At 34.4% G+C, this 20,932-nt stretch overlaps 4 protein-coding genes across 6 annotated transcripts; 2 read left to right on the top strand and 2 right to left on the bottom strand.

Moving 5' to 3' along the window:
- Positions 1 to 829: 829 nt before the first annotated feature.
- LOC130950781 (sulfhydryl oxidase 2) lies at positions 830 to 5,480 on the top strand. Of its 3 annotated transcripts, none has more exons than XM_057879367.1 (12): positions 831 to 1,380; positions 1,993 to 2,017; positions 2,110 to 2,202; positions 2,312 to 2,493; positions 2,785 to 2,854; positions 2,940 to 3,008; positions 3,115 to 3,188; positions 3,281 to 3,425; positions 3,940 to 3,980; positions 4,099 to 4,245; positions 4,333 to 4,815; positions 4,966 to 5,478. In XM_057879367.1, exons 1-11 carry the CDS (start codon positions 1,163 to 1,165, stop codon positions 4,802 to 4,804), a joined length of 1,536 nt encoding a protein of 511 aa, XP_057735350.1. In that variant the 5' UTR covers positions 831 to 1,162; the 3' UTR covers positions 4,805 to 4,815; positions 4,966 to 5,478. The 3 variants fall into 3 exon arrangements, with proteins under 3 accessions (XP_057735349.1, XP_057735350.1, XP_057735351.1); XM_057879368.1 differs by having other exon boundaries at positions 832 to 1,380; positions 4,333 to 4,767; positions 4,966 to 5,474; XM_057879366.1 differs by having other exon boundaries at positions 830 to 1,380; positions 4,333 to 5,480.
- Positions 5,481 to 5,785: 305 nt separating this feature from the next.
- LOC130948021 (uncharacterized) lies at positions 5,786 to 9,389 on the bottom strand. The gene is made up of 8 exons (XM_057876733.1): positions 9,014 to 9,389; positions 8,110 to 8,421; positions 7,180 to 7,251; positions 6,932 to 6,999; positions 6,683 to 6,833; positions 6,504 to 6,584; positions 6,319 to 6,411; positions 5,786 to 6,203 (listed from the first exon to the last, which is right to left on the bottom strand). Exons 2-8 carry the CDS (start codon positions 8,362 to 8,364, stop codon positions 6,114 to 6,116), a joined length of 810 nt encoding a protein of 269 aa, XP_057732716.1. The 5' UTR covers positions 8,365 to 8,421; positions 9,014 to 9,389; the 3' UTR covers positions 5,786 to 6,113.
- Positions 9,390 to 13,882: 4,493 nt separating this feature from the next.
- LOC130951025 (putative fasciclin-like arabinogalactan protein 20) lies at positions 13,883 to 19,737 on the top strand. The gene is made up of 2 exons (XM_057879639.1): positions 13,883 to 15,310; positions 19,547 to 19,737. The coding sequence occupies exon 1, from the start codon at positions 14,082 to 14,084 to the stop codon at positions 15,123 to 15,125; it is 1,044 nt and encodes a 347-aa protein (XP_057735622.1). The 5' UTR covers positions 13,883 to 14,081; the 3' UTR covers positions 15,126 to 15,310; positions 19,547 to 19,737.
- Positions 15,579 to 19,201, bottom strand: LOC130951024 (uncharacterized). The gene is made up of 9 exons (XM_057879638.1): positions 18,826 to 19,201; positions 18,392 to 18,579; positions 17,991 to 18,169; positions 17,374 to 17,658; positions 17,229 to 17,287; positions 17,111 to 17,147; positions 16,923 to 16,994; positions 16,499 to 16,820; positions 15,579 to 16,214 (listed from the first exon to the last, which is right to left on the bottom strand). The coding sequence occupies exons 1-9, from the start codon at positions 18,956 to 18,958 to the stop codon at positions 15,795 to 15,797; spliced, it is 1,695 nt and encodes a 564-aa protein (XP_057735621.1). The 5' UTR covers positions 18,959 to 19,201; the 3' UTR covers positions 15,579 to 15,794.
- Positions 19,738 to 20,932: the final 1,195 nt, after the last annotated feature.

Below are 20,932 nucleotides of genomic sequence, written 5' to 3'. Positions count from 1 at the left end.
ATTTTTATAATAATAATAATAATAATAATAATAATAATAATACATTTAATTTATATTATTGTGTCATTAATTTCTCTGTTGACCATTTGATGTAGAAAAGATAAGGATAAGGACTATTAAAGAGAATTAATTAATGAAAAAGGCCAAATTATGTTAAAGATATTTATAAAATTCAATAAAATACTATTAAAAATAAAAATCACATAAATCTTTTAAACAACAACTAATATATGTTATTTTATTTTTTATTAATCTTTCATTTTATTTCCCTTTCTTCAACCATATATAACTTCTCATTCTCAAGAAGAGCCAAATATCTTTCTTCAACTAATTACTCCGAATAAAAAATTAAGAATTTGGTTCTTCTAAATTTTAAATTTTTATTTTAAAAAATAAAATATAATTTTTTGTTTTTATCTATAAAATAATAATAAAAAATTATATTTTATTTTTTAAAATAAAATTTAAAATTTAAAAAATTTAAATCAAAAAATAAACACTATAATAATAATTTAAACTTTAACAATTTTTTTAGATATACCGATAAATTAATATTTTTATAATTTTTAATTATTAATTTTAATTATATATTATATATTTTTTATTATTGAAATTAACCGTTAGAAATTATTGAAACATCAGTATAGTATATTTTAAAATTTTCCAATTCTTTACACTGTCCTATCGTTTATACCTGTTCAATTTATTTTTTTCATTTTTTTTTGCTTTTGGTGTCTTTTTCATTAATTTGTTTATTAAAATTAATTTAACTTTTAATCTCAGAAAAATAACATTTGAAGAGAGAGAGAGAGAGAGGGGGTCCCGTTTCGTGGTTCCGCCATCTTCAAAAGCAAAGCAAAACGTAATTTGTACCCTTTTCTGCTTCGTCTTTCCCTTCCCAACAACACCTTCACCATCTTCATCATCAACATAGTCACCACCACCATTAACATAACCCCATAAAACTATTTTTTTTTTCAAAAATAAAAATAAAAGACTGTTCCAGAGAGAGAACTGAAAAACACTAGCAGATCCATTCATCTTCTCCACCCCACCTTCAAAAACCTCTCCTTTCTCCTTTCTCCATTTTTTGTTAATAATCCTCAAAACCCTAGTCCTCGCGCAATCCATACGTTGTGATCTACCTTTTTTTGTCTCTCTTATGTCTGGGATGTATTCGTATCTGGGTCTATTCCTGTGCTTGCTTTCTGTGTGCTCCGCCGCAACCTCGTTTTCTTCACGGCGTGTGATCCTTCGAGAGGTCAACGACAATGGTGGTGATCATGCTGATTACGCTGTTGAGCTGAATGTTACCAATTTCGATGCTGTTCTGAAGGATACCCCTGCTACTTACGCTATTGTTGAGTTCTTTGCCCATTGGTTAGTCATTGATCATTTCTATCAAGTTTTCGTGTTTATTGTTTCTTATTTGTTTGGTTGATGAATTCTCTAGTTAGTGATAGTATCGAAAATTGTGGACTTTTATTGATTCTATTTGTAATTAGGTGGTGGCATTTTTTTCATAGTTACCTGGAAACTGGAATTAGGGTAATACAGTAATAAATAGTGAGGGAGATCATACTTCTTAATTCATAATATTACAAGATAATTGTTGCTGTAATAACAGAGAAAAGAACAGAAGAAGAAGGGAGAAAAAAAAAAAAAAGGAGGAAATGGACTTTTTTGAATTTGATTAAATTTGGGAAAATTGTGTTATTGCAAGCTGCTCTCTGAAAGCTTTTGTGCAAAAGTTGAATCTAACATAGAATATGTATATATCCCTTTTGTATTCTTGACAAGCATATAATTTAGTCTGGCTTCCCATATTGCCAGTTAATATGCCAATACATGAACAGAACATAAAAGGGAGAGTAAAAAACATATTTTCTGTAAACTTTTGCATTGCATTCTTTTATTTAAACGGTTTACATATTTTTTCCCTGCAATCTATAAACACAAAATACTTACCTGTATCTCTTTCTTTTCTATCAGGTGCCCTGCTTGCAGGAATTATAAGGTATTATCTGCTAAAAATGTTAAAAATTATTGAGATCTTTTCCAATCAACATTTCAGCTCACCATTATTATCTCACTATACTTCAAATGTAGCCTTACTATGAAAAGGTCGCAAGGTTATTTAATGGCCCTGATGCAGTGCATCCAGGAATAATACTAATGACACGGGTAGATTGTGCATTAAAGGTACATGCTGCCTGCTTCTATTATTTTCTTCACAGGATGTGATTTAATAGTTATTACAAAACATGACTTGATGATCGGTTTCTCACTCCTCACGTTTTTGGCAGCACAGATAAATACTAAACTATGTGATAAGTTTTCTGTTGGTCATTATCCCATGCTTTTTTGGGGGCCTCCTACTAAGTTTGTTGGTGGTGGTTGGGAACCTAAACAAGAGAAAAGCAGTATACGTGTGATTGATGATGGACGCACTGCTGATCGGTTGCTTAATTGGATCAACAAACAACTAGGCAGGTATATACTAATATTAATAATTTTACATTTTTTCTGTTTATGCTGGTATGATATGGGGGGCAAACATTCTGTTTAAGCTAGATGTTGTGTTGGAATTCAGAACATAAATCATGTGAACTAGTAATGTACAACAAACCAAGCAATGTTAGAAAATCGAAATGCTGAATGCAAGAGTTTAGAAGTATAAGGAAACATTTAAGTTGTTTTCATGGTGTATTTTGCTTTAATCCGATTCAACCTTAGCTTGACATTATTTTATTTTTCGTAAATATCATTCTTTATATTTTACAGTACATACGGCCTGGATGATCAGAAGTTTGAAAATGAGCATCTTCCATCCAATATATCAGACTCTGAACAGGTCTTTTTCTTTACATTTACCGCATATTGAGATTTGCTTTTATATTTGAAAATATTGACATAGATAATATGGATAACTTGGAAAGGTTGCAAGAGCTATCTATGATGTGGAAGAGGCAACTTCTACAGCATTTGACATCATTCTAGAGCACAAGGTAGATTATCAATGGTTTGTGATTGGTCCATAAATTCTTTGTTAATTGATCTTTTGTTTTGTGCCCATTCATTATTAGGATTAAATCAATTCTCTCTGTTTGCCAGATGATAAAACCAGGAACTCGGGCTTCATTAATAAAATTTCTTCAGCTTCTGACAGCACATCATCCTTCTAGGAGGTAAGATGAACCTTGCACTGCTTCTTTGTTCTCTGTCAATCCAGTGTTTAGTCTCACCTTTTTGTTTTGGCTTCTGGATTTTGTGTGTTTAGATGCCGGAAGGGTACTTCAGAATTACTTGTGAGCTTTGATGACTTGTACCCAGCAGATTTTGAAACACCTAATAGGCTGGATGATGATAAGGGTTCCGTTAAGAACATAAAGATATGTGGAAAAGATGTGCCTCGTGGATACTGGGTAGGATCTCAATACTTGTATTTGAACTTTTAAGCATTTCCGTCATACATTTATGCTTGGTATTGTATGAGGTGTATGAAATTGATGTGCGTGCTGCTTGTTGTGGAAAGCTTTCACCTTCTGCTAGATTCTACGGTGAAGTTCTCATTTGAAGTCAATCTGAATTGATTGATTGTAGTGAGAACAAAAAATTGAAAAACTCTAGTTGAGCAATAATCCCTACAATTTTTTTTAGAAAAAAAAAAGAAAAAGAAAAAAAAAATCATATTCTTTGCAAAGTTGGTGTATTCTTCGATATTATTGTGCTGTTAGATTTGACGATGCAGCTCAATACCATTGTTGCTATTTCCAACCTGTGGTGAAAAGGTAGCTCGTTGCAGTACAGTAAATGTTATTGTATTGAGTATGATTATTTCGTTATAAATGTTAACTTTTTATTCATATGTGGACTATTGAAGTTTTTAGCATGAAAAGGTTGTTGCTTACTTATTTATTTTTGACTTTTCTTTTGTAGATGTTCTGCCGTGGCAGTAAGAATGAGACCAGAGGTTTTAGGTATTGCTTCCCCTTGTTCTTATTATCATGCAAATATGTGTATATACCAAGGGTGGACCTTAACCATCTAAGTGACATTGGATTCTGCATTGACTGCTCTCTTTGGGCTTTTTTACAGTTGCGGTTTATGGGTTCTTCTGCATTCACTCTCTGTAAGGATAGAGGATGGAGAAAGTCAGTTTACATTTAGTGCAACATGTGATTTTGTTCATGACTTCTTTATATGCGAGGAATGCCGACAACATTTTTACAGGATGTGTTCAAGGTAAATGAGTTTATGAATGCTAATGTTAATATCATTCAAGCGCATTTTTTTATTTTTCCTGCTTCTAATGTTTGTTTCAATCTTCAGTGTTTCTAGTCCTTTCAACAAAGCCCGCGACTATGCTCTCTGGTTGTGGAGCACCCATAATAAGGTCAACGAAAGGTTGATGAAAGAAGAAGCTTCTCTTGGCACTGGTGACCCGAAATTCCCAAAGACAATTTGGCCTCCAAAGCAACTCTGTCCTTCCTGTTATCTAGGCATTGACCAGAAGAATAATAAAATCGAATGGAACCAGGATGAGGTCTTCAGGTTTTTGACTAATTATTACAGAAACACACTTACTGCTCTATACAAGGACAAGAGCATTGTTGGAAATGATGAGGCTGAGGTAGCCGTTGAAGATCTGATCGTCGCAAATAATGCAATCGTGGTGCCTCTGGGAGCTGCATTGGCAATAGCTTTTGCCAGCTGTGCTTTTGGCGCACTTGCTTGCTACTGGCGTTCACGGCAAAAGAGTCGGAAGTATTTCCACCGCCTATACTCTTTAAAGACAATATGATAATTAGGAGGGTAATAAACCTCTTTAAGATTAACTAGGAATAATAACTGTATAGCCAGAAGACATTAAACGGCAGTATAAGGAGAGAAAAATTTCTAAATTGATGGGGCGTTGAGATTCTCAGTTATTTGATGTGTTGTTTGATTTGCTTAATATTTCAGGCCAAGGAGAACATGGAAATAGGTATAGAAGACATGTACACAGAAGAGATTGGGTGCATATCAGCTCCTTCTGAGAGCCTTGACAAAGTGTCCATTTTGAATCCATACTTGCTTGATTGATGTACAGAATACAATTCTTGCTTTTTTAGATCATTATTGATCTATGCTACCTTCTTTCACTTTCTTTTTGGGTTGAGCTCACATGTTGTCTAATGTGTGGAAGTTGGGAGAAAGTAGCAAATGACTTGTAACATTTTTGCTGTGTAATTGAGTTATTTTGTACTATCAAAGTAACTATATAAACTATAAGCCAGAATTGCATCATATATAATTCACTTTTTAGCAAACATTTGAATGAAATCACAGGATCTCATGGATAAGGGTAGGCCGTATTACTTTTAAGAGAAACTAACTGGTTTTTTAAGAGAAACTTAGTGTTTTAATATGAAAATCCGGGTAATGGAAATTTCCCAAGCTTTGTTGTAACCATATACTTGCCGTGTATTTCTCCTTTTACGTGACAATCATGTCATTCCTGTTCTCTGTGTATACGTTTTTCGAGTAATATGAAAAATAACAATTCCCTTTAAATCTTGTATTTATTCTTTTCTTGCTGAATTAAGGGTTCAGATTATGGGTAAATAACAAATAATAAAGATACTTATTAATTTGTAGTATTTGGAAATTGTAAGAACCAACTCACCAAGCATAAAATTACATTACCTTTAAAAATAAAAAATGCTTGCACGTACTAAATTCTAAAGTGAATTTATGACAGATCAGATGTAAATAACTAAACTTTTCGTCAAAAATGACACAATTAACGTAAAAAATCTGAAAATAAGCCTGTTTTCATTGCGATATGTACAAGAAATCCATCTTTGATATTGTTATCTACTCAAGCAAATTTCTCTACATAAATTTTCTATCTATCTATACACTGAAAGATATTGTTGCGATATTAAGAATCTCGATATATATATATAAGCAGAAACTTGTGCATATGTAAAACTTGCTTTTGCCAAGTCTTCCCAATAGATATGAACACTTTTGAGCCTTAGAATTTCAATGTATTTCTCAGAAAACTCAAAGAACTTCTCTCCATCCAACATTTCATGCAACATTTTCTTCAAACGGCTAAAGCATTTTCACAGTACACGTATAACATGAGGCTGAGGCTGCAAAACCGTGTGCTCATTTTCATCATCAGATAGTGTGACCAAGCCATTGGGATGATCCTAATAAGCAACACAAGGCCAAGCAAAAGACATAAATTATCACTACAGTAATGAGACATTTCCTGCAATATTATAGTTAATCATGGGAAAGAGACAAGCCTGCGTAGAAACTTACTCGATGTTGTCGCCGATGTCTCTGGATCAATGTCACTGCTCTGACCATGAAGTATATTGGCAGGACGATTCCAGCAATCCGAAACAATAGCAGCTGTCAATATTCCATTAAATTGAATAAACCTTAGTAAGTAAGAGTATGATCAATGTGGCTAACCAAATTATATTCGAGTTATCCATACGTACCATAAAGAGGGGGAAAGAATAATCCTTATTCTCACTGATTAGGAGGGGAAGAGTGTGTCTTAAAATTAGTAGAACCATGAACTATACATGAAATGCAACAAAGAATGTGACATGTTATATAGAGTAACAGTAGGTGTAAAAGCTACTAGAGTGAGAGAGGAAGAGAGATTAGATTATACAATGACAGCGACCGAACAGCAGCATATCAAACTTCCAGTAGGGGAAGCTGAATACTGGTCATAGTTGGAATTGGTAAGATTCTGATCGGTAGAAACCATGCTGACCAAGTGAGTACTATTTAAGTCTCTTCTTGAAATCTCCCAATTTCCCCTGAAACAAACAGCATGAAAGGATATTAGATGGAAAGGACGGAACCAGGTTTAAAGCTTAATTAATGGTGAGGAGACAAATATTGTATCGAAGGTTACCTGAAACTCATTGGAATACGTCCAAATTGAAACAGTGGAGGAGGAGCTGTATAACCAGGCTTGAATTGCTAACATTTACAAAATAAGGAAAGATCACAATCAAAAGATGATATCACAACTCACTAATACAATGACTCCCGAAACCCAAATAATCTAGGTAGTACCATTTCCTCACATCAATTATCGAAAATGATAAGAATGTAGAAGAAAAAGAGAAGGAACAAGGAACAAGGGCGATTTTAAACTACCTGATGACATATCTCACAGGTGGTGTCACCCTTCTCATTACACCATCGTTGTATGCATCTCCGGTGGGCATACTGCAAAAGTAATATCAATGTAGCTTAAGGCATCAAACTGAGGCAAATAAATAAATAAAATCAAGGCAAGATATCCAGCAATCACCCCTAACGATCAGGCTAAATATCAGCAGAGTTCGTTAAATAACGTAAGTTGGTACTTGGTAGCAAGTGCCAAATATATCATTCGGCCAACAACACATGTCAAACACTGGGAGTCTAAAATTAATTGCATGTATTCTGATGTTTTAGCCCTGCACACTATGCAACGCATGCAGGTAAGAGCTTCATGTTCCACAAATCATCTTATATGTGACCACAGACTAGATTGCAGCAACTGCGCCAGCCTTGACCAACACAACACATGTTAGAAAGAAATACAAGCTTGGTTGGTATGGGTATTTCCAAAATCCTTACCAATGTTGAAAGAGATTCCTAGGGTCAAACTAATGATAAGATGCCAGACTAATAGTTGGCTAGTGTAATGTGTAGGTAATTCATATCTTCAAAATTTATGCTAAATGGGGATATTAAATCATGAAAGGAAGATCTTTCTAGTTGATCTAAATCTCTTAAGCCAATGCTATCAGGGAGAAAACAGAGAAAAAGACACATGTACCTTACTAGACACACTCTTTCCAAACACCTTGTTCACTGAACATTTTCCAAAATGTTCCAAAACCCTTATCATTGACATTTCACAATAAAAGTTGTCCTTAACTCTCCCAGCAATTGTGTGTGTCTCTCACATTCAGATTGATTTGCCATTAAATTTTAAAGCTCAAACTCCATGGATTCAAATTATAGGAACAACAATACAGATGTTCAAATTCACATATCAAAACATGAGTGGAACATACACACTAGTAAAAAGCTAACCTTCAAACTACCACAACAGAAGCAGGGTGACTCCATATTAGAATCTTCATCTTCATCATGACATATCCTGCATTCTACAAGTTTCCTGGGAGATTTTATATCACCTAGACCCGTCTTCATCAAAGAGAGATCAACCTGTGCATCATTCACGGCTGAGGATGCAGCTTGCATCCAACGATTTTGGCTTTCAAGAGCAGCTTCCAATGTGGATTCAGTAAGCAACCGATCAACCAGTAACACAAAGTGATCCCCCATAGTTGAGCACCTTATGCTCCAATGCAGTTTAAATCCTCTTGTTCTCTTTCACAACTTCTGGAAATTAAGGACACACATGCAAGGAAAGAAAAAAAGAAAAACGACACATGTCAGTAATAACATCTAGAAGCATATTGGGAGAAAAAGTTAATTTTCTTTTCTGGATGCTTATAAAAATTGATGGAATCTAATCTTCATTCAGAAATTGCTAGCCAGGTTCCATAACACAAGCTGGACCCCACAGTAAAGCGTGTAGAGAAAAAACGGCAGAAAGAGGTGTCAATTCATAAAAAGAAAGTTCCAAACTTTGAAGCAACAGCACCCAATCCATCACATTTTATTTCAAGACAAAAAAAATAAAGTCACAAACTGATGCAACCATCAAGGAAACTGGTTTAATTTGAGAAACTGATCTGGAAAAAGATGAGAAATTTTAGTTTTCAGCACAGCATTAATTGATAAATTAAGAAAAAGGGATACAGCCCAATAAGTTCAAACAGTGAATAAACATTGAAAACATGAAAAAACGAAAAGAAAAAAAAAGAGAAGATACTCGAGAAAATTTAAGAGGGGAAAAGGGGAAGATCAACGGACCGACCCAGCTGGGAAAAATGGAAGAAAGGAACAAAAAGTGAAAAACTTTACTCACAGAAAGAGTTAAAAGAGAGAAGGAGAACAAAATGGGGGAATCTTAAAAGAAGGGGATCGCATTTTTGTGGAAGCTAAGAAAGGGTTAAGCTTTTGAGCGCAGAATTGATGAGAGAAAAAGGAAAGGAGCTTTGAAGCTGAGAGGAATCTGAAGTTTGGGAAGGAAGCAAGAGATTGAGTGTGGTTAATGTCGAAATCAAAATCCAAAAGGAGAGATGCGATTTTTGCTGAGAGTATGTTTTTTTTCTATATAGAAAATGATTGAAACAGAAAGGAAGAAAAAGTGGAGAAGGAGAAGGAGAAAGAGTCTGTAAAAAAGTGCATGGTGTGTGGCCATGACCGCCACGATTGGAGACTTGTTTTCATTTCGTTTCATGGTTTGTCTAACTACCATCGCCATGCTCTGCCCATCCACGTGTCCCAACTATATAATAATAATAATAATAATAATAATAATTTAATTTTGATACATTGAAAATAATAAAAAAATCGTTAAATAATTTAACAAATTTAATTAAATTATCATCTAATAATTTTTTATTATCATTTTTATACAAAGACAATTGTATGTAAAAAGTAATTATTTTTAGTTTTGTATGATTCATACTAACATCATTTAACAAAATGATATTTCATTTAAAAGATAATTTTAATAGAATTTTTTTAAGTGGCAAATAATTTTTTGGCTAATATATATGTAGCTAACATTAATTAATAGAAAGATGGTAGAATATGAGGGGTGATGTATGCATGTTTTCTATCAATATAAGTGTATAAATTTTGTGTGATGTATATATAAATTAAAGTCATTATTTATGTGTATATATGTGTATATAGAAGTAATTGATAAAATATGAAAAGTTTAATGTTTTAGTTAGCTATTTGAAATTTTTTATATTACACCTAGAATCATTCATAAAGTTTTTGTGATTATTTTTATGTAAAGTTTTGCTGTTGAATTATTATTAGTATAATAATTAGTAAATGTATAGTTATGTAGTGGTAATAAGAAAAATTGTATAGAAAAGCATGACTTTTTTCAACAAAAATAAAAAAGCCAAAAGTGCAATTTGATTAAAAAATCATAAAACAATATATTCAATTTGATAAAAGTGTGAAAGAATAAAAAAAAATATTGTACTTTGTATTTGTTGATTGATTGTTGATTGATCGAATTATAAATTATGATAATAAAATTAAATATATATAACATTGGCTTATAAAATATAAAAGCAAACAAAAATAAGATACGAATAAATAAAGATAAGATAAAAATAAGATAATAAAAACTAAAATTATAACTAAATTTATGTATTCTATTAGACTATATTTGTGAAGCATGAACTTTTTTTATTGTTATCATGTACTAAGATAAAAAAGTGATTTAATACAATTAATAAAGCATAACAATATATTCCATCTTAAGCACCATGAAGGGGGAAAAAAAGAAAGATGGCTTCTGGTTTAATCTTGAGGACTTGGAGTTGGAGAATGAAGTAAAAGTTTTGTTGAAAGAACTATTAGAAGGCATTTAATCGTGCACGTGAGGCATGCTGTGCATGCACCCAATCAAAGACTTTGAGTATTCATCTTTATTTAGACCAAATCAAAACGTCACGCTGTTGTGTTATCGATTTTTAAGTAAGTAATGAATTAAATTTTGGTCATAATCCACAAACACTCACAAAATTTGAAAGACCGATATACTACAAATTAATTCTAATTGGTCCAACCAAGAACCAACCTTCATATATAGTACGTATCTTGAAATTATAGCAAGAGAATAATTAAATAGATGACGTAAAAAGATATATTATTTATTTATTTTGGACCAAATTTCAAATTTGGCCTCATGCAATACATACCTGAATTTCGGAACTATATTAAGACCCAGTCAAGTTCACGTGTTTATTCCCCCTGGCTTGGTATACAATTTCTGTTTAATTATTTTCATTTTCATGATATATTTCCATTTTGAATTGGTTGCGACATAAGATAAGTATGAGATATACATGAAGGCATCGTTTATTTGTTAACCATTAGGAACAACATGGTGCAGCAATTTGCATGCCACAATATCCAAATTAAGTAAAATAGTTTTTTAAAGAAAATTTGAAGTGACATTGAGTCATTGACTCTTAAATAGTTAAATTTCAATATCACAATTATTATCATAGATTGACCCCACAATTTGTTATGAGATTTATTTGGACTGTGGTTTGGTTGAGCAAAGTCTAATGATATTGACTTTCTATGCATGCATGCGTAACATTGTCAACGTACATATTAATAAATAAACTAGTCCTGGTTCCTACTCCATTCTAATTATGGATGAACAAACAAATTGTATGGGTTCAAGAAATAAATCACATTCGAATTATTAGTGTGTAGGTGAACCACCGGAAGCGCACAATAGAATAATATCAGAGATGGTGCATGATGAGCCTAATTTTGACAAAATTAGAAACCCTTGATTCCTGAATCAAAATGACAAGGTCAATGTACCAAAAGCTATACGTGCATGTCGTCATGTTAGAGTAGTTGATAAGTTTGTTAACTGCTGGGATTATACTTTATTTCAAGTAATAATAATAAAAAAAATTTCCTTAGTTCTGTATCTTTCTTTTGGTGGATCTTATTTATAAATTTAATGTTTATAGTTCCAAACTTTTGGATTATGTATTTTAATGCGTTTACAGTCTGAAATTTTTTTACCGTTATTCTTAGGTGAACTTAAAATAGATTATTGGTGATTTGAATCTTGAAAAATAGGTTAAAAATGGAGGGAAACTACTATTAAGTGACTTTACATCAGTTTCGAATGATAGTGGGTATATGTAAAGAATTTTTATGTTTAAAGCTTAGCTCAAATGGTTAAACCATATGTCTCTTAATATGCCGAGTATCAAGATCTGTGTCTCAAGCAATTTGGATTTTTTTTATGTTATTTTTAATTCGGTGTATTTTACGCTATTTTTCAGTCCGGCAGGCTAAAGAGTAGTACTGAGTTCTATTTAAGAATTTTTTATTAGTCAATGTATTGCTATGTGCACCGAAATTCAAATTTCCAAAACTTGTTTAAGTAGATTAGTGAGCTAATCTGACCATAGCAAAACTTAAATAAATTAACCAATGTAGTTATTTAGTTGGACCTTATTGAGTCTGGATAGTTGTTATTAGGCCTTCCGGGAATAGTCAAAATTTTTTTGGGCCATGGCTTTAATTTATCATGGGCCAATGTATGAATAACGGTTATCTAATTATGTGTTTATACTTTATATGATTTTTTAATGTAGTGAGTTTGAAAATTAATTAGTTTTACTATGATAAAATACGATTGAATGATCTATCAATACATGATAATTAGTTTTTTTTATTATCCTTATTTAAAAAAAATTAATATATAGGAGGAACACATACATCATACACAATAACAAAAGGTCACTATTCGAAGGGAAAAAAAATCGATTATTTATATTTTTAGATTCTTTATATCATTATTGACAGAACATGCATTCTCACAAAGCAGAGGTGAATGAAGAAAAGAACTAGAGGAGTACGATGGAGAAGAGGGTCAGGAGAAGGGGAGACTCAAAGGAATAGCAAAGGGTGCTGGTCTGTGTTTAACTGTTTATGTAGACTCACTTGTACTAAACCCTTATTTAGGGTTACCAACAAAAAATTATAAGAGAAAACTTATGTATAATTATTTTTATATAAAATTGATGATTAAAAATAATTAAATATTTTAATATGTTTGACTAAATTATAATTTTTAATTATTAATTTTATATAAAAATAACTATTATATGTGATTTTTTTTCATCAAAATTTAACGATGCGATAAAACCATTTCTAAAACTGTTTTATTAACAGATCATTGACGAATTTTTCATTTGTATAAAGTTCCCACAAAAACTATAAAAGGACAATTTTTGCTACAGATTGTTGGGTTGGGTCTATCAAAAAATTTTATGAAAAATACATCACGTTTGTTATTACTAAAAAGTTTGCCAATTGTCATCACAAATTTCGTCATTAATTCTATCAAACCAATTCCATCGCTAAAATATAACAGCAATTGATAACGATCAAATGCAATATATAATGGTAATTTTTTTTTCAAAGGCAATATATAACGGGCTGATAATGATCAAATGCGTTACCACCAATGTTTTCCCTGTCGATCTCACTAGGGAACCAATTAGGGTCTAGTTAATTTAGAGTTAATTAATTAAAAAATAGATCCATTAAACAAAAACTTTTCATTATTTTTATTTTTTAAATTTTAAAATTAAAAATAAAAAATATTTTTTAACTAGTTAACTAATGGGCCTAATTCATGTGGGACTATTAGACATATAGGTTGAAAACAAAAAAAGCCAATGAGCCTTAGCTCACATGGCATATTTTCTCTTTCTCAAATCAAAGGTCACAGGTTCAAATTCAACCAATCTCAATTAGGGAAAAAAATATGATAAGTGTGTGAAGAGTGTGTTGGTGTGTTGTGTACCTAAGTATTTTAGATATCAATTCATAAATCTACTATCTATGAATAATATAATACCAAAAAAAAACTATGTATGAATAATATGGTAAGAATATGAGCAGTGTATAATTTTATTTTTTAAAAGTATATTTTTTTATTTTTTTATAATATTTTTAAATTTGACAAATCAAAAATTAATCTATAATTAATTGTTATATATACAAAACGAAATTCGAAACCTAAACACTTTTAAATGGAGCAGAGCTAACGACTTGATCCATCTAAATTTAGTTGCTTAGGATGCATCATTTGGCAAGCTTAGATTTCACTATTTAAAAGATGCAGTTCCACCAGTTTTTTACTAAAGTGGTAGGTGTTGTTATTACTTACTAGTTACTAGTGAACTAGGGATGCCTGAGATTCAAAATAACTGATACGGGGGCGTTTCTGTCTTTTCATACGAAACGACTAACGAACCACATAACTGCTTATTTTTCTTCGCCAATAGAAGACCGCCACGTTTCAATCACTTTTTCCCCGCCAAATCTCCTTCATTTTCGGAGACTCTCAAGCTCCATCAATGGCTTCCTCACTCTCCTTCCTCCTAATCTTCAGTCTCTCCGTCATCTCTCTCTCCACCGCCCTTCCAACCGAAGCTATCTCCGATGCCGCCGACATCCTCGCCGACTCAAGCTTCGTCTCCATGGCCCTCACCCTCCAGGTTGTGGCGGAATCCCTCTTGGAGCAGTCCCCTTCCGTCACCATCTTCGCCCCCACCGACTCCGCCTTCAAGAAGTCCGGTCAGCCCTCTTTCGACCTCCTCCGCTTCCACCTTGCTCCTCTTCCCTTACCGCCGCAGAGCCTCCGCCTCCTCCCAGCCGGCGCCAAGATCCCCACCATGCTCCCCGGCCAGTCCCTCGTCGTCACCACCTCTCCCTCCGACCGCATTACCTCCCTCAACAACGTCCGAATCACCGGATCTCCGATCTACGACGACGGCGTCCTCCTCATCTACGGCGTAGATCGCTTCTTCGATCCAAATTTCCAGGACAACAGCGGATCCAACCAGAAACCTAATTCCAATGCCTCTTGCATAGCAAGGAACCTAACCGCGAATAATTCCTCTGACTCCTTCTTCCCAGCCATCGAAACCTTGAAATCCGGAGGGTACACCGCCATGGCGTCGTTCCTGGCGATGCAGCTTGTCGGCTTATCGGAGCAGAACCCGGTAACGATATTGGCTCCGCCGGACGAGATGGTGATGAATCGAATCGGAGAGTTCGAGGAGTATCCATCATTCTTTCTCCGGCACGCCGTGCCGTGCAGGCTTCTTTGGAACGATCTGGTGAATTTCAAGGGTGATACGGAGCTTCCTACATTCGTGGAAGGGTTCGGGATCAACATCACGAGATCCAATGGCGTATTGAATCTGAACGGAGTGACGGTTTTCTTCCCTGACATGTTCTTCAACGATAAGGTGGTTGTTCACGGCGTCAGTGACGTTGTGGCTTTGCAGGACAGCAGCAAGACGAGTAACAACAAAGCTGTGGAGTCTTCTCTTTTTCACTATGATGGATTCAACAGCACCGATAACGAAATTATGTTTGATCCCGGTGAATTCTGAGGGTTCTCTCTACTTTCTGTGATTCATGTAGATTCGGATTTCCATTTTCATTTTCATTTTCCACGCATGCTTGCTTGCTAGTCACGCCAAAACCTCCATCTGGTTTATAAAGTCAACTTTTTAAGAATGAATATCAGTCATATCCAAGTCAACCACTTCATTCTCATTTTCTATTGCTTTAACAGGTGATCATGTTCTTATTCTAGATTTCGTTTTTTATGATTCAGTTGGAAAACTGGTAGATAGATAAAAATACGAATTAATTTGATCGAATATTCTAGAAACATGGATTCACGAGTAGTTTCTTAATTCTTTTTGCTCTTGGTTTTATCTAAAATCTAGCATTGAATCTAGGGAAATTTTAACAGTATTAAATATTCCTTTTCCTCCATTAATTCTGCACCGCTATTTTTGAAGAAGGGAGAAAAATCTTCAACTTGGTTCGTAATTCAATCAAATAAAAAGAGAGAAGGGCCAAAGCTGAAAAATCTTGTAAAAAATAGCTTATTCTTTACAAAGGCAACATGTATATGTATATGGTATACACTACTTTGGTTACTATTCTCCAACAAAAGATGTTGCTTCGCTCCACCTTTGTTTCTTCCCGCTATATGTGGCACAGTAAAATAATATATAAGCCTATATTTATACTAAAAACTATTTTACAATCTATACTTCACTACCAGCATTTGACAATGACGGATTCGTACTATTGCGGTTCTTGCTAAATCTGCTCTTTAGTTTTTCTGATAAGGATAGCTTCCCAAACACATCCCCTTTTCCGGGGCGGTTGGCATAGAGTAACCAGAGAACAAGGCAGAGCAAGACGCCAACTGAAATGAGTCCCAGTCCTGCATTCACAATCTTGAGATAATGGGTTAATGGAGGACAGTAACTTGTGGTGATTCCTGCAAATGCATCCCTGACAAAATTGCAATTCTGAAGGTTAAGCAAAAGCGGAGTGTAATGTTCTAATGCATAGCTTTCATTAACTGCAGCAACTAATTGCGAGTAAATCGCCGGGGTCACCCTCCCAACTGTTGTGCAAATTCCAGATTCAGATACCTCACATTCGTAGTTCTTCCAAACCTGCAAAAGTTTTAAGCAAGTTCAGTGAGATTCCTATATTTCATTCAGCAGAAATAGACACTATAGCATAATGCAAAAAATACTGGATCCAAATCAAGAGATCCAACTATTCAAGCTAAAATAACTAGCATTCCTCTCCCACGCAAACACAGCCAAATTTATTAGGTTCGAGCAGAGAGGTGCACAGAGCCACAGAGGATTGAAACAAAAATAATGCTACATAAACCCAGCCGACCGAAGATCTCAAAAATTAAGTCAAGTAATGTTTTTAAACAAAAAATTACCATTGAAGCATTGGCAGAAGAAACTTCTTGAGCTGTACACTGCCGCTCTTGATACTGAGGGTCAAAGGGATAGCACAAAGATGGCATTCCAGGCCCAGATTGGTTGTAGTAACCCAGATTACCTTTTGTTGCATTTATGTTCGCGGTGCTGTAAATGAACTGATTGACAACATTCGCAATGTTGTTGACTACTTGTTTACTTTGAAAAAGTGTTTTGTTTGTGGTTCTCTGATCAACACATGGAAGAATATCACTAAGTGCAGATTCTGTATGTGGATTCTCCACCCATTCTCCCATAGCCATACAGGTATCAGAAATTGCACTGTGATAAAAAAAAAAAAATGTATTACAGTTTAATGAATGAAAAGAAAGGGGATCGCTCTTGCTGAATATGGTAAACGAGGATCTTTTTATAATGGCTTACTTATTAATGATCATGAACATTCCACAAAGAATGAATGTGGTTGCAACCAGTAACCAACCACTGATAACAAATCTGCAATAACATTCTGAAATCAGATATAGAAGAATGTGGAAAACACCAACACTTCAGGCAGACAGAGGCATGATAAGCCAAGGTAATATCAAGAGACACAAACAGAGGAAACTCACATGAGGATTGCATGTTGATGTCCGAGGATAGATAGCACTGCAACAAATACAACATAGCCATAAGCAAGAGTTCTAGGGCATGAGTATAAACGTAGCTAGATTGATTTAAAATACATACACAATCCAATTACTGCCAGCAGAAGCATCACTGCTGCCACAACTATCAAAGCAAGACGACTACAAAAAAAGTCCACATTTTAGGATCATATATGATGGAATATTTATATTTCAAAATGACAAGTCCTCGGTTTTATGATTCATACACAGCATCGAATACTCTTCGAACTTTAACAGAATTTTCTTCCGTCTTCTCCGAAAGTGTATTTGCTGCGGTATTTAGATCCACATTCAACTTGTCAATATCATCCATGACATCAGATGGAAGAGGGATCTGATTGACATTGATAGTTTTTGCAAGGGAGAGATACTCGGTGACATTTCTTAGAGTCTGCACTGTATAATCTGACTGATTAACAACATATTGTAGGGTACCCAAGGCCTCGCCATGAAACTTATCTTGCCCAACAGAAAGAAGGATACATCCCGTTCTGCGAAGATTAAAGAGAATAGGATGTCAGTAATCAGGACAGGTTGGATTCATCTCCAAGTAAATATGAACAAACAATGAAGCAATGGTAAATAATAGATTGCATAGAACTTCAAATACTTTTGTGGGCAAATAATGGTGAAAGTTTTCAGAGAACAAAAAACTACACTAAACATTTGTAATATGTAACATGTAAATACCAAAGAATATCTGGTAACTAGTAATGGAAAGCAAAGATGATTAAAGAACCCATTTTCCCCATGGGGGATTGTGAGGAAATAAAACATCCTATCAAGAAGTTAACAAAAAAAGCATTAAAGTAAAGAGAATTACGCCACTGCAAAGGTGAATGATATCAGCAGTATAAGACAAATCCTTTGTGAACGATTTGATTCTCTGTTTTTGATACTAATTCCCCATCCACAGCATAGATGAATCCCAAGTGCTAATCCAAACGAGATGAACCATAGCACAGCAAGAATGAAACCAGCCGCACCCGTGAATCCAACTGACTGCAAATATTTGGTGAAAAATGGTTAGCTGAAAATCGTTGGAAAGCAAAGTAACATCAAAGAAACATGGACAAAAATGCAAAATACAATACAGGGAATGCAATGAGGATGTGAAAGAATAGCACTCTCCGTTTCAATGCTAAATGAACATGGCACCAAGTGATTACTGAATAAACTCATTCAAGAACACCATGAAAAGTAGGAATGACAAATAGCACTTACAGCCCAATAATGGCGATCTGTAATATCCCAACCACCTCGGTATCGTCGAAATCCTCTGAGAATGTCGGGTCTTTTGGTCCTGTTTGCCGCCAAGACAAGAGTATCCTCACCATTAGGCCCTGGTGCTGGACCCATGTGTGTCATCTGACTCATTTCATACTTCCATGGACCCAAATTCTCTTCTCCTCCTGAAAACAAAGAAGGAACAGACCAGTCACAACCATAACAGATAAATCCAATCCCATCAAAACAACAAAACTTGCACATTTTGAGCTTCAATTAGTTATGTGGGATCAATCCAAATGAATTAAAACTTGGCACAAAGTTTTGATCTTTCATCCCAAATCCTCAGCTTAGCAAGATCTGCACCTAATCCTAACTCCTAACCCATCACCATAACAAAAGAAGAGAGGGAGACACACGATTAGACGAACCTATGATAAACTTCACCGGAGGCAGGTCGGAGCCACTTTGAGACAGAGCTGAAATCGAGCTCAGAGACATGAAGAGAGTGAAGAAGAAAAAGAGCAAGAATAAGGAAAACCCATTGAAGGAAACTCCTTTCATTACGGGCCCACCGTAAGAAACAGTGTCACTCAGAATCACACACACTTGAGTGCAGTGGCTGCACCATTTGGGGTTGAGAGTGAGGGAGGAAGCATGAGCGCCAGAATGTGTTCTGTTACGGGTTTAGCGCTTTATTCACGGCTAATTCCGAGTAAAGTACGGAACTTGGAAGATTTTATGGGAAGAAAGAGAGAGAAGATCGCAATCGCAATCACAATCACATGCCATGCCATGCGGATGGGTGCTAACGGTGGAGATTGACGTCACGAATACCAAAATGGAAAAAAGGCGGGTTCAGCTTCCACCGTGTCACTGTGTTGTTATTGCGGTGCCCACTTAACCTAATCTTTAATTAAATGTTACTTAAGTCGTGTTAATTACTACTCACTCCTAAGTTTCCTCATTCTCATTGCACCGCACCTGCTTACTTGTTCTTTTGTCGTTTTCTGCTTTCCTTTTATGTATTTATTAGGTTAGATATATTTTTAGTCTTCAATTCTTTTACCTGTCCTTTTCTACCCAGATATAATATAAGTACAATTAACTGCTACATGTAATCTTTATTAAATTTCTATCTACTTACTGTAGATCTTGCCAAAGATTTTTCCTTGAAGGGTTGATTTTCCATGCGTGATGTAAAATTGTGAAAGCGAAAGCAGAATATGTTATTAGCTTTGGAAAGGAGTATAAGAATAGTGGTGGAGTCTGGTCTGGCATCCAATTGCATGGAAACAACCAACCACATGAATTTCTTACAGTAAGGGCAACATGGTAGGAACATAATGTGACGCTTCAAGGATAAAGGATGCATCATACTTGTACTTGTTAACACCAAAACATCATTTAAAAAAAATAAGGATGAATATTTTTTTAGTAAAAAAATGATTGAAATATAAAATAAAAATACAAATATTGATTATTTAACATTTTTTATAACAAACATCATGCCTCATGATAAAAAAAACAAATAAGAATAATCCCATATGTATAATTGTTTTTTGTATAATATAGTATATTTTTTTTTATTAATAACGGGGCTTGAAGCCCAAAGAATTGTACAATATAGTATTTCTATATAAAAAAAATATTGTGGGATAGGTTCATCATTCGGTTAAAGAAAAAGTATAGGAAATCAAGTGTCTACGAACTAATAATTGAACAATTCAATTAATAATTATTAATTTTAAATTATTTTTTTAAGTTGAAAATTTTGTTAATTGATATTAATGACATTTTTGAATCAAAATTTACCCTAATTTATTTTCACTTTCACTTACCATTGACTACACAAAATCACAAATCCTAATATCTCTTCCCAATATCCCACGCTACCACAATTTCGTTCTCGCGCTGCTAGCGTCACCACAGCACCATCCTTGCGTGCCATCGCTGGTCGTCCTTGCATTCTTCTCTGCCACTTCATCTGCCGTTCGCACAGGTAGGGGTGTCCATGGATCGGATCCGATCCACATATCTGCGGTATTTATCCGAATCCGATCCGAAAATTGCGGATATGGATCCGATCCGCAAGGTTTTCGGATCGGATCGGATCGGATCGGATCCGCACACTAATCGGATCGGATTGCGGATTTTGTGTTGGGATCTGCATATCCGCGAAATTAAAGAAATAAATAAATAAATATTCTTTTTATGTTTTATTTCAATTAATAATTATCATATATGTTATATTATTTTAATTTATTATTTAAAAAAAGTATGTTTAATATTATTTTAAGAGTAAACATATTTAAAAGAATAGAAAAAATGAGTTTTATTGATATTTTTTTAATAAAAATAAGCCTTTAAAAATATTTTTGTGTTTTGCGGATATATCCGATATCCAATCCGATCCGATCCGCAAATGTGCGGATCGGATCGGATCGGATCCAACCTTAAAAGTTGCGGATATTGGATCCGATCCGATCCGATGATTTTAATGCGGATCGGATCGAATTTTAGGCCATATCCGATCCG

The sequence above is a fragment of the Arachis stenosperma genome, chromosome 9, assembly GCF_014773155.1.
Source record: "Arachis stenosperma cultivar V10309 chromosome 9, arast.V10309.gnm1.PFL2, whole genome shotgun sequence".
In the NCBI taxonomy this organism is placed as follows: Eukaryota; Viridiplantae; Streptophyta; class Magnoliopsida; order Fabales; family Fabaceae; genus Arachis; species Arachis stenosperma.
Note: the sequence above shows the minus strand (reverse complement) of the source record. Positions and strands in the feature narration are given on the sequence as shown.